This window comes from Cottoperca gobio, chromosome 6 (assembly GCF_900634415.1).
Source record: "Cottoperca gobio chromosome 6, fCotGob3.1, whole genome shotgun sequence".
Taxonomy (NCBI): Eukaryota; Metazoa; Chordata; class Actinopteri; order Perciformes; family Bovichtidae; genus Cottoperca; species Cottoperca gobio.
Window position 1 is genome coordinate 5,449,300 of NC_041360.1, and position 14,015 is coordinate 5,463,314.

A 14,015-nucleotide genomic window follows, 5' to 3' on the forward strand; every position below is an offset into this window, starting at 1 on the left:
CATATATATTTGGACTGGTATTTGGGCACTAATAACCACTGATGAATATGTTCCCACATCTGGGAATGTCTTTTTTATTTAGCCTTCTCCACATTGGCAGGAACAAAATTACGATCCTTATTTCTTTTTCTGGCGCGAAAGCAAGACACTTAGAAAACAATTAAAATAATGGCATCAGCTTGTACAGTAAGATACCCACTATGTGTTACTTTTGTATTGTATAATGTAAACTCATCCAGAGTTAAATTCATGAAATTCCAAGAAACAATATTCAGGACATTGTAGCCTTGGACATACTCATTTGCAAAGTCATAACGTGTAGTTATAGTTTTACTACACTCGCTACATCTCTGGTAGAACATATTTAAATAGTTTAATATGTGTCATCATACCATACTGGTATATAGTTTTATTGACATACAGTCAATAAAGTATGCTTTATATGCTTACAGTCAGTTTTTCTGCTTTCTCTGCGATCACTATCATTCTTTCCTTCTAACCAATGAGTCAGCACTTTGAATTGTTGTGCAGCCTGTGTGTGTGTGTGTGTGTGTGTGTGTGTGTGTGTGTGTGTGTGTGTGTGTGTGAGAGAGAGAGAGAGAGAGAGAGAGAGAGAGAGAGAGAGAGAGAGAGAGAGAGAGAGAGAGAGAGAGAGAGAGAGAGAGAGAGAAAACAGGGCGAGGAACTACAACATGTTTCAAGCTCAGGCACGTAACATGCAGTTTCATGCAGGTGTTTACTGAAACCTAACTCAGTAACTTGTACTATTAGGTTGTTGATTAGTTATTGCTGATATTATCATTTCCCCAAATCTTTCTGTTTCTCTACCCCTCTCTTGCCCTCTCATTGTTTCTCCCTCTGTACCCAGCCCTGCCGCTGTCAGTGAACGGATCAGTGAGCTGCCCAGCCTGGTAGAAAATTGGATTTAGCCTTCTTCAAAGGGACCGGCAGTACGTTTAGACCCCGCCCCTTTCTCTGCACGTAGTGACGTAGGCGCGCAGCATGACCTCCGTCATTTGTTCCGCCGCAGCAGAATCTCCATCAGCCGCTCCACTCCCGTAAACTCAGCACGGGAAGCGTCCGTCAAACACGATACAAACAGCGTCTTATCAGTTCATAAGTAGTCCCTCTCATCTTCAGATATGGAAGCGGCATCCTCCTCCAGTCTGTGCAGGTAAGACCGATAAGGCTGGATGTTGGTGGATAGGAGAGAAATGAGCCTCATGGATGTCAAGGCTACCCTGTAGCTTAATTCTGTTAAGGGTTATCCAGTGGTGTTACATGCATTACACCTGTGTTGCAAGACGCATCTTGATATGCACTGTGCTATTTGAGAATCGTTTATTGAAGCCAAGGCTACAGTAGCTAACATGACAGCTTTATTCAGAGGATTAGTAGCCTATAGAGGCTTTCCTCCCAGAATGACACCTCTCACTCTGACGTAGTCGTGTATCACAGATGGTTGGCTATGTCGTAACTATCAACTCTGCTTTATCTTTACACAAACCAATGTAATTCCTTTAATTAATTATGCCTTTGTGGCAGTGTATAGCAGATATCCCTGAGGCCGTCCCGCTCCGCTTTCTGCTGCTTGAAGTTCCGACAGTACCACGGACAGCTCCGTGCGCAGCTGGCCATTCCGCGAGCGAAATCCAAAGAGGGGAGAGCCCACAAGCTCACTTCCTGCTCTGAGTTAGATCTGTTACATAATACATATAGACTACTATGTTTTCAAAGGTATGTGACCTGACTGGTCTATACTATACTATATATTTTTTTAAGAAAAGGAATACATGATTATTTAACTATAACTATATATATATATATATATATATATATATATATATATATATATATATATATATATATATATATATATAAAACTATATTTAAAAAATCTACAAATTAATAAATAGGCACAAGTTCTAAAAGAAAATAATAAGTATAATACAAGTACAAAAACATTAAAATAGCATTTGGCAATTAAAACAGTGGTGGTGGCCTAGTGGCTAATGGTACGGCTTTCAAAACACCAGATGGTTGTGAGTTCAATACCAGGCTGCCACCATTGAGTCCCTGAGCAAGGTACTTTACCCTGAGTTGCTCCAGGGAGACTGCCCCTCTAGGTAGTTTACTGTAAGTTGCTCTGGATAAGAGTGTCTGTTAAATGACCTGTAATGTAACTAGTAATAAATAGCTTCATAGATGTGCAGTTAATGTGTGTGCATTAGGGCTATTTGTTTACAATAATTACATTTAGTATATCTTTTGGTAAATATATATTTTGTAGAATTATGGTGCTAAGTCTACAAGAACTAACCAGTTCTATTAAACATCATAAAATACTAACTCAGTTACACATACTGTACATATACACATTCAATTTTCCCCTTTATCCACCTCCACCTTGTTTATAGTAACATTTAAGTGACGCTCATACAAAACATGACTGCAGAATTACAGACACATAAAATGTTTTTGTTGGATAAGAGCTTTTTATGGCTGAACACCCCTAACGACGTTTCCATATTTAAGTTTCTTGGGTTTAGGAATCACTGATTAAAAAAAGCTGTTGTTCAGTTGTCAGGTTAGATGACCTGAACTGCTCTCATCCATTCCCCACATTGTGCTGGCTCCAACAATGAATCTGTTTAGAAATCACAAACCAACTGATTAGTTACAGCAGTCACCTGTATGCCGGAGTGTGTTTGTGTGTTTATGTGTAAAGTTGTCACTACCACCTGAATAATTATCCAATGTGAAGGGCAACCTCTGCAACTGACAGGCCGGTAACGGCAGCCGTGCAACAATTGTGTCACAGTTGTCTGTGCTGTAGAATAAATTGATTACCTGTATGTAGGCAGGCCCGCTGTCAGGGGGGGTCAAAGAGTTCAGATGACCTTCGACCGAGACCCGGGAGAGGGTCATGTAAAGGTCTATGGTTATAATGCTACATTGAGAACAACAACTCCATGTTGAAATGAGGACTGATACACTGATGGTTGAAATTATTTTTCCAGATGGTAGTGAACAAAGTGAGTCTGGAGACTAATAAAGGACCCAAGATGGAAAAGTTCGTTCCCCTGTTCATGATTCCTTATGGCTGACCTGCCTGTAGGGTATTACGATAATTCTTCCACAGATTTAGAGAATGCAGAAATACACTGCGACTTCATTTTTGTCTTGATAAAGTTTTAATGACTCACCCAGTCGTGACTCAGATAGTTGGTCGGAGCATTATTCAAGTTCATCAGTTTGACTTTACCCTGTCCTCGGTACCAACATACCCACTGTTATGAAACATTTCCCAGCTTCTCTTGGAGGTTGAATTAAAAAAGGAAGCACAAGGGAAATGTTGTAAGATTAAACCCCCTCGGCTAGTCTGATGGAGCTGTCATCTTAGATGCTTTAAAATGGGCTCAGAATCATCAGGCTCTCTCCTGCTGCAGATTGGTCTGGTAAAGGGTGCGGCCTGAAGTGTCATTGTGTTTAAATAACAAAGCTTGAGGCATAGAAGGAACATTAAGATTATAGCTTTACAACCAGATTTATAACCAGAATACAAACCTCAAGGCATTTCAAATGAAATCTACATCCCTGAATAATGATTCGGCTGGTACAGTGGCAAAGTAAAAACCCAAGTGTGTTGCACAATGTGGTATTCAGTCTTATTTTTATGCAATGTTCCTATCCATGTCATTGTGCTCCTGCATGTCAGAGTGTCTTCCCTCCAGTTTATCTTTGAACTATTATTTAACATGGTTGTTTCAGAATGTTATATAATATCCTGATGACAATGAGAAATAGCTTGGCATGAGTTTCAGAAAGTTGATTTGTCATCATGACAAAGAAATCCTACGGTTGAATATAGGATGGGTTATGTTAAACCTTTTGTGACATTAAAAAAAATTAAAACCCTACAGCAGGGGTGTCAAACTCATTTTAGTTCAGGGGCCACATACAGCACAATTTGATCTCAAGTGGGCCGGTCCAGTAAAATCACAGCATAATAACCTGTAAATAACGACAACTCCAAATTCTTCCCTTCGTTGTAGTGCAAATAAGTACAAGTACATTCTGAAAATGTTCAGATTCTATCTTTTTACAAAACATTATGAACAACCTGAAGTTTCTTAAGAAAAAAAGGTGCAATTTCAACAATATTATGCCTCATTTTATCATTTACACATGTGCATTACAGATCACAGTTTATCTACAAAGGCACAGAACATTTTGTCACAGGTATCTGGAACAGTATTTTACTTTATGATCAAAACAACTAATTTTTACACTTTGCAAAGTCATCCCGCGGGCCGGATTAGACCATCTGGTGGGCCGGTTTTGGCCCCCGGGCCGCATGTTTGACACCCCTGCCCTACAGCATGCTGAACTGAATGGACTTTTCTTATAAGCAGTCTTTTACTTTTTGCCTCGAGGTTCGATAAAGCGATGGCTTGAACCCGTTCTACTGCAGAATTGACATTAATGTTGCTGTCCATAACATTCTCATTTTAAGTTTTCCCCTCAGAAGGTTTTCTGTTTTGTGAAATTTTGTGTATGCTGTTTATTAATTCCACATATGGTATATTGTCTATTGTTTAAGCTGCATTCATTACTTCCCCCTTCTGTTTTACACACACAAAAATATGTAATCAATACTCTTTGCTATATGTTTCCCTTAAATTAGCTGTAATTTAGTAATATTCCTGCTCGCTCTCCTCAGACAGTGACTAATTCTAAACATGAGACTGATGTTGATCAGTATTTATGGTGTTTATTCCTTGGTGAAAATGATGGTTATAGCGATAATTATCAGAGACATAAGCAACTGATTTATCTCTAGAGCTAAATAATATTTAACATTAATCAATATTCTTTCCATTACTTTCAGATACAGTTATGAAGACTATAAGGAGACAGCAGACTGGCTTCTGGTCCACACAGATCTGCGTCCTAAAGTAGCCATCATCTGTGGATCAGGTCTGGGCGGTCTGGGTGACCTGCTGAGTGAAAAGACTATGTTCCCATATACGGATATTCCACGTTTTCCTACCAGCACTGGTAAATTGCCTCTGAGTTTACCAATTGCTTTTTATCTAAAACTTATTGTAAGTGTTTGGAAACTGTACATAAGTACGACAGCAGCTGCTCACATTGTATGTGTGCTGTGCAGTGCCGGGCCATGCTGGTCAGCTGGTGTTCGGGAGGCTGCAGGGCCGTGACTGTGTCTGCATGCAGGGGAGATTCCACTTCTACGAGGGCTACAACATACACACGGTAAGCGACAGTACATCAAGTAAACAAAATACTGCTTGTGGTACTTTTTTATTAGTAAGGCTAGGACGGTGTTATTGCTGAAGGTGAGCTGTAAACAACCGTATGAATTAACCGGTTTAGTTAAAATGATAAGGTCAGCATGCTAACATGCTCACAGAGAAAATTCTTATTTGCTTATTTGAATTTGTTAAGGTCCGCCATCTTAGTTTAGCATGTTAGCATGCTAACATTTGTTAATTAGAATTAGATACAAAGTACAGCTGAGGCTGATGGGAATGTGATCAGTTTTAATGCTACAACTAACAATTATTTTCATTATTGATTAATCTGCACTAATTTAGCACTCAAATACGCTTTCGCAATGAAGAATGTCTTGTCCTTCACCTCCCAAACAACAGCATTATTGATCCATCAAGATGGAAAGTCCAAATAACTTTCTGTACTTTTGTACGGTTTCATCTTCTCAGCGGCATAAGGGGACAAATTCTCCACAAGACATACTGTTTGTAAGCATCGTCGCAGTACAACTGTTTTTAATGATTGAAACAATCAGCAGGTGATGTAAATTGACCACACGTGCCGAAGACTTGCAGTTTGTTTATACATCTTGTTTTTCTCTTTTGAGAGGTAATCTAAACACTCGTGGGTTGTAAACAATGAACATTTGACAGGCTTGTGCATTAGCTTTAACTAACTGAAAACTATGAATTGCCATCCATGCCGCCGCTAACATGGCTAAAAACAATATGTTTTGTATATCAGAATTACATTGTTTGTAAAAAAATAAAAATTCTTCAAATTAAATTTGAAAGATATCCATATGAACCCTGGTTGGTGCAGAGATATTGTTACTACAATAAGCTGTTTTGTAACTAGCTTTGTTTTGAAACGTTGCTGATGCAAATGATATACTATACATGATAACTGAACTAAAGCTGGCAGCTTAAACTCTGACTTTGTCAATCGCTTTTAGAAGAACAATCTTTAAACCATGCACTAACTTTGTTGTTCTTGCCACGGAGAGGCTCTTTAAAAGACACAACATTTTTGGTTCCAATTGGAACATTGGCCTAGTGATAATTATAGTTTGATAATCATATCAAAGTGTCCGCAACAGTCGTTTTGAAAAATTAACAACTTCGAATTCAACAGCTCAAACTGGACTTTCTTTTGTATAGTTGTATACACACTTTCAAAGACAACTGATCTCAGACATGCTTAAGCTTTAATCTGATCCTCAATCATGATTTTGTAATATTGTAATATCAAGTTGTCATACTATAGTTCACATCTTTGGCTAACAATTGATTATGTGCTTTGAATGATCAGCTGCAGAATGAAATAAGAAAACCACCCAGTGTGCCATAGTGTCTTTATGGGATTAGCCTTTGGCTTGTTGAGACACTGTATCCTGATCAGATGTTCCATCTCCACATAAAATGATCCCTACGACCACACTGAATCATAAAATCCAGTTTTATACATACAGTAATGAGTAACAGAAAACCAGATACAGTTTTCACTTTTACGTATCCAGTTGGGACTTTAGACAAACTGAACAAATCAATGAATAGGATGAGATGAGAATATGTTTTTATTAGCCACACTAGCAGCATGTCTCTGTGGATAGCAATGTCGGTCTGTTGGTTGGATTTGAATTGATGCAATACCTATACCCTGCAAGACTAATGACAAACCCATCAGCCTCAGCTGTACTTTGTGGTTAGTGGTTAACACATTTAAATGCTAAACATGAACATGTTAACATTGTCATTGTAGGCATGTTAGCATGCTGGCGTTAGCATTAGCCAAACCACCACCATCCCTGAGCCGCTAGCATGTCTGTACACTCTTAATCTTGTTCTCTGCTGTTTCTATGGGACTTTTTTTCTCCCTCCTTGTCAGGTGACATAAATAATCATTGACGGAAAACTAGTTTAGCAAAGGCAAATATGTTCTGCCACCCAAGAGCCTTTTGCCAAATCATTTAATAAAGTCAAGTCTGTATCAACAGCTCCCTGCTACAGATTAACTAGCTGACAGTCCTGCTATTACATATGTGCTTACATTTCTAGACAATGCCACAAATCAACTAACAACACAGTCCACCGTTTCTAATATGAAATGTTCCAAAATGGCAGCACTGACCTTATCAGGAAACTGGGATACTTGAAAACATTTCTGCACTAACTAGCAAAACACTCTCACAGGCAATTCAAGCTGTAGAGAAATGGGAAATAGAAAAAGCAATTTCCAAATGTGACTGCAGTGAGGAGTAACAACAGTCATTTATATGTTATGAGCTGCCCTATAAAGGTTAGTAGAAAACCACAAGTGTTTCAGAAGTGCACAGTTCAACAAGGACCTACAGTATTAAAAATCTGAGAGCACACAGACATCAGCGCATGCAGAACATGGCTTTTTTTTTTATAAATATTGGCTTGTCATGTGATCCTTTTTCACCCTCTGTTGTTCTCGGGTGACCCGCATCTTGTAACTCCCATTTGTAATCTGAGACGCATCAGAGTACAATCCGTCTCTGAAGCATAGCATGTTTGTCACTCCAGGTGACGTACCCGGTGCGAGTCTTCTACCTGCTGGGCGTGGAAACTCTGATTGTGACAAACGCAGCGGGCGGAGTTAATGGTTGCTACGATGTGGGAGACATCATGCTCATTAAGGATCACATCAACATGCCAGGCTTTGCTGGGCAGAACCCACTTTGTGGGCACAATGATGACAGGTACAGCAGCACAAACATCAAGGCTGGACTATGAAAATGGAACTTGAACATTGCATACATCTGTCTTATTGCTATGTCCCATTCATTTACTATCTCTCCAGGTTTGGAGTGCGTTTCCCTTGCATGTCGGATGCGTATGACCGTGAGCTTGGCACTCTGGCCAAACAAACGGCTGAGGAGCAGGGCTGCGACAGCTTCCTGCGGGAAGGCGTTTACTGCATGCTGGCTGGACCGACATACGAGACCATTGCAGAGTGCAGAATCCTGCAGATGCTGGGGGCTGATGCTGTTGGTTAGTATAGCTCTCTTATGCTGACTTAAAGGGATACTGATGTGGTGTTGGACTGCCTCTTAACAGTGCCTCTACAACAGCTCACTAGGGATATTTAAATCAATAGAATTTCCTTATTCGGATAATATGCCATGAACAGATACAAGCAGCATTTTAATTTTGAAGAAGTATTCCCCCTGGACTGGCAAGCACTAGCAAGCAGCATGACTTTACATGATGCAGACTTTCCAAAATATTAATAGTTATATATATATATATATATATATATATATATATATATATATATATATATATATATAATTACTATTATTATTATTTATTAATTTTTACTATGCTCTAGCTTACTATTAAGTCAGTGTACCTGAAACAGACCTCTCCCCTCTGTCTAGGTATGAGCACAGTGCCAGAGGTGGTGGTGGCTCGTCACTGTGGCTTGCGTGTCTTGGGTCTGTCCCTCATTACCAATAAAGTGGTGACAGATTATGACAGCTTTGAGAAGGCGAACCATGAGGAGGTGCTGAAGACCACCCAGCGCAGAACCCAGGACCTCCAGAGGCTCGTCAGCCACCTCGTCGCCAAGATCTAGTGCCATCATCTGAAATCTGAAGACACAAAAAAAAATTCAGCCTCGCAATTAAGTCTTTGGTGACTTATTGGTGACTAATATTAACTTTGAACAAAAGGTAAAAAATGAGGTGCAGAAGGTGAACTGCTCATGTAGGCTGTATGTGGATAAGTTCATGCTTATGTGGATATTGTGGTTAACTGGGGGTGTGAGTGAAAGGTTTTTGAGGTAGAGCGCAGAGTTAAGAAAAGAATGTTGAGAATGCCACTTGTAAACGCTGGAAATGTCGATGGCCTTTGATGAATGTTGACAATGTTGTTTATAGTTTGCTATTCAGTGCTATCACAGCAAGACTTTCACAACCCTGGATCCAGTCCCCATGAATCTCTTTCATGGGGATCTTATATAATATAGTTATGACAGATAGCTACGGTATATTTGTTCTTCAGAGGTATAATATCTGACAGAGCAACAATTATCCAGTAAGCCATTAATCTAAACGTTTTAATAGAAGGCAAGGATTGACTTTAATAAATATTTTTCTTTGGACAGTTTTTGGTTTAGCACTGTTGTATCCTCCTAAAGCAAATCATTATGATTAGTAGGGGATTACCAGACCCCTTGAAACACTTAAAGAGTAATTTAACACCAGGATGAAATGCAGTGTTTCACTGCACTCGCTAATTGAAAGTTTATTGAAAGTATATTTTACCAACAGGCTACGGCAAGCATCGCTGTTGCCTGTAACGTATCTAGCAGTGATGTCACGGTGCACTGACACATACTGAAGTACACGTTACATGCATTGCTGCAAGGTGGGGAGTTTATCAGGCTGTTCTCGTACACTGTTCGTACTTATACCTACAAAAATAATGCAAATGTATTTTTTTAATTTAATTTTTAATGTATTATTATATAACCTTCATAATCAATTGGTATACAACCCACATAATGGTGAGCCAGAACTGACGTAGTATAAAGAGCGACAAAGTCCATATAGGAAGGTAATCGGGGTGCATAGGTAGGTCCAAAAAAACAGGACTTTAACCCAGGAGATCCCAGTTTGTGGCCCGTGTGAAAACAAAAGTCAACGGTCAACTTTCATACATAAGTAATGCTTTCATAGTTATTTTAACCCAAACCGCAACCTTTTCCAAAACGAACCAAGTAGTTTTGTTCACACAGGTTCTGCATTGCAGAGCCTTGCGCACTGGAGGAAAGAAAAAACATGATTTTCAATTTCAGTTTCTCCTTAACAATAAGTGGTGCAACATGAATCATGAGATCTGGAAACCAGGATGAGGAAATATTTTGAAAGTAATTTGTTGGGTGTCTCTAAAATCTGTAGGTGACATATTGACTTTTGGTGTGTGTTTAATCCAAATCCAGAATATTGTGGTGGTTACTTAAGATCACAGCATACAATTCCCTTATTTAAAACGATCATCTTCTCATATATCCCAGATCATGGATCAATAAATGTAATAGGAATACAGCGGTGGCCCCCTATGTATTTCTGTCTGTTTGGGTTTTCCTTTTACAGTACTACTTGTTATGCTTGTGAGTGGCAGCATACAAAAAGACTGGGAGGGCTGAATCTGCATATTGAGTGCGAAAAAAATATAATGAATATAAGACATATTTATGGTCAGTTTATGGTGCTCACTACTAATGAGTACTAATGAGTACTATAAACGCATAAAACCTTTAGATATACTGGGAGGATTGTGTCATGGTTAGTAGTTATAATCACTGGGTCATTTCCTGTTCTTGGTGATGGATGTTTTCTTTTGTTTATTTTATCTCATCTTTAGATGAGTGTCTATAATTAAGGTGCGTAGCCTCCATTATGTATACGTACATTTGTTATATGAATACATTGCTGTTTGTCTTATTTACCTTTCGAAAGAGCAATGTATGCAACTACCACCTATCAATGCATCAGGCACTAGATTACTAGATTAAGGTGTATTCAGTGGACGCTGTGCACTATGCGTCGGCCTTGACATGTTGGTGCAGGGATAAAGGAAGTTAATCCACAATAATAATAGTTGCTAATTAGAGAGTATACAGAACCATTCTTGTGAATAAATAGGATCATTGGGACCAACCGGCACCTGCTTTCCTTTATTTTGTGATTGCTTGTTTTTAACAATGTACAATAAATAGTTATTTTAGCTATACATCAGTGGGTATATTTACACTGTGATCAAATCAGAGTTGTTTATTTTCAGACAAATCACTTATTTTAATTAAGCAATGTATTTATCGATGAAAAAACTTTGACTAAATGGAAATTGTATGTCGATCCTAATCCTTGTCGGATCTCCATTGAAAATAAAGTTTTAGCTGAATCAGTTTCTGAAAAGCCTGTCCACAATATAATCGGAAAGAAATGCCTAAAATCAAAGGCTAATCTGGTCAAGCAGTCGTGATATATGAAGGTTTTTCTGGGGTGGATTGCATTTGAATTTGTTTTATTTGTACACCAATAGATCACAGCACTGTAATATCAGGGAGGGCTATAATATGTGGGGCTGCAGTTTTAAATCTTCTCTGCGCTGATCTGGAACCTCCTGCCAGGTCCCCTTGACCGTCTCATTCATTAATGCTGCAAAGGCCAGAGAAATCCTAGATCAGCAGTCCCTCTCTTAGACCATTTGTATTAGGCTTAACTTCAAGATGCTAATGGTAGAAGTCTTAAAGGGGATTTCCATTTAGAGTGAAGTCGAAATGTAAAATCTGGATCTGCTCCATACACAATAAACAGGGAAACTCGTAATTCACATAAAAGTAATTAATTGTATGCACTAGATGCACCACCATGCTCACTGTTTTCCTGTATAGGCATAACTCCAAATATTACATTTTCTATTTAGTGGACTAAATAACCATATGAATAATATTTACTGTATTCAGGTCTCAGGTTAGAATCTAATATAGTTTACACATAAAATACATTTTCTATGTTTCTATTGACATACAAATGATTTATTTTCATACCATATGTTGGTGCTGTCAAATAAAAACTTGCAGATGAAACTTGGATGCTGCTATTTTCTGTCATGGATGGTTGCACTTGTGTGTGTGTGTGTGTGTGTGTGTGTGTGTGTGTGTGTGTGTGTGTGTGTGTGTGTGTGTGTGTGTGTGTGTGTGTGTGTGTGTGCGCGTATGTGAGAGAGAGAGATAGAGAGAGTGTACTGAGGCGTTATGTCCCCAGTATCAATCAATATGGCTGTTTTTCAAGGAGAAAAGGAGTTTCTTCCCCAGATAATGATGATCAGTGAAGAGGGCGATATCTGCGAAAAGCAGGGAGATACAGGAGAAACACACACACATACCTCATCAACACATCCACTCTCAATTCACTCTCAATCCTTCACTTTAAGCACACCTCAAACCGACGAAGACGCTGTGAGATTGAGATGAAGTGGAAATGGCTGTTCCGTGCCCCACTCCTTTTCTGTTACATAATTCATCTACATACAGCATGTCGAGTTGCAGCGTCACCCTGGAGCTGAAATATTAATACAAATGAAGCAGGCAGCCCGACAACCCAAACACAACACCTTCACTGGACTGGATTGTATTTGCACACATTCACGCAGATGCTTCTCAAAACAGCTTCAATGGGAAAAGTGAGACGTCTACAAAGATATGCATGTCGGATGCAAATAGCATTCTCTCTGATTTGAATGGAGAGAAGTGGTAGAGCAGACACACAGATGAAGACAGACGATCTGAGTGACTAAAGAGAATAAGAGAGGAGAATGAAGTGTGTTTGAGTCGGCAGTCCCCGCAGGCTGGCGACAGGCCTCATCTGTAATGTAATGTTGATCTATCTATTGTCGCTGTGCCAACTGAGCCCAGAGCCAGCTATTGATTATTATGGGGTGAAAAGAGAAGCTAAGGAAATAGAGCGGGACAGCTCTGCTGAGTTTACACTCTTAAACACTGTCACACACACAAACACACACACGCTGTTTTTATGCATGCACTGTCATGTACCTGAGCTCACGCAGTCTATGAGACAGCAGTGCTCCTGTTAGTGAATGTGACTTTTTACAAGCGTAAGAAATAGCGTCAGTGAGGGATTGTCTCCGCTGACTTTCACACGCTGCCTCCAAGAGGAGTCGGCTGCCAGCAGTGTGTCAGCACTGCACTGTACCCGCATGCAGAGTAGATCTGGAAAATTACTGCGCCACCTCAGGGGACACGTGACAGCTCAAGTTCAACGATGCATCGATATGCATGAGGGTGATAACTTTGGTTTGCCTGCATCATCTTAATTATTTCCATACACTGCCTTGGCTTCTACTAGGATGACAAGAATTGCCCAGAACTAGTTTCACAAATTATATATATATATATATATATATATATATATATATATATATATATATATATATATATATATATATATATATATATATATATATATATATTTACACATTACATTTACTGTAGGCCTACACTACTAGTACTAATAAAGAAACCTTGACCTATTATTGAATTTACATTTAAGTTGCTATTGCATGTCCTCTTAGCCTAAGAGTAATCTTAGTTCCTACCTGGCATTGTTTTGCAGGGGACATGTGTGAGTGTGACAGACTGGAGAACACTACCAACCAAGAACGTAACATAATAAAAAAATATATACATTTCTGTTTGAGTTTCAAATGAAGAAACAAAGACACATCATATTCATTTTTGAGCTTTGGAGGCATATTTTGGAATTTTGCTGAGAGCAAAGCTAGCTGTTTCACTGTGCTTCTCACAGATATAACATTGATTTCCATCCTCTCATCTAAATCTTGAAAAAGCAAATGAGCGTATTTCCAAAAATGTTACCAACTAGTGAACATTTAGCTGATGTAGAGAGCGATATATCGCTCAGGAGTGAAAACTAAATGAATGCTAATGTTGCTCTGTTCCTATTGGACTTTATAAGGTGATGATATGTCAATGTTGTGTTTACAGCCTGTTGCGCTGCCCCTAGTGGCCAAACAAATAATGCCAGTTTGAAGTGTACTCAAACTGATTAAGGGTGTTTTCATATCAGGTATGAATCCTACTGTGCCCGATTACCATTGCCCACTCCCCCACCACTCAGCTTTCACATTAGTAAAGTTGTTCCG

The 14,015-nt window shown here is 39.1% G+C and overlaps 2 protein-coding genes across 2 annotated transcripts in view; one reads left to right on the forward strand and one right to left on the reverse strand.

Moving 5' to 3' along the window:
* Positions 1-486, reverse strand: part of hydin (HYDIN axonemal central pair apparatus protein) — a 102,169-nt gene extending 101,683 nt beyond the window's left edge. The window contains exon 1 of the mRNA XM_029433246.1: positions 451-486. Coding sequence (XP_029289106.1) covers positions 451-486 — 36 coding nt within the window. The remainder of the gene's footprint in view (positions 1-450) is intronic.
* Positions 487-1,034: 548 nt separating this feature from the next.
* pnp6 (purine nucleoside phosphorylase 6) lies at positions 1,035-11,923 on the forward strand. Its single transcript, XM_029434043.1, has 6 exons — positions 1,035-1,174; positions 4,892-5,061; positions 5,174-5,277; positions 7,845-8,020; positions 8,122-8,312; positions 8,702-11,923. The coding sequence occupies exons 1-6, from the start codon at positions 1,143-1,145 to the stop codon at positions 8,896-8,898; spliced, it is 870 nt and encodes a 289-aa protein (XP_029289903.1). The 5' UTR covers positions 1,035-1,142; the 3' UTR covers positions 8,899-11,923.
* Positions 11,924-14,015: the final 2,092 nt, after the last annotated feature.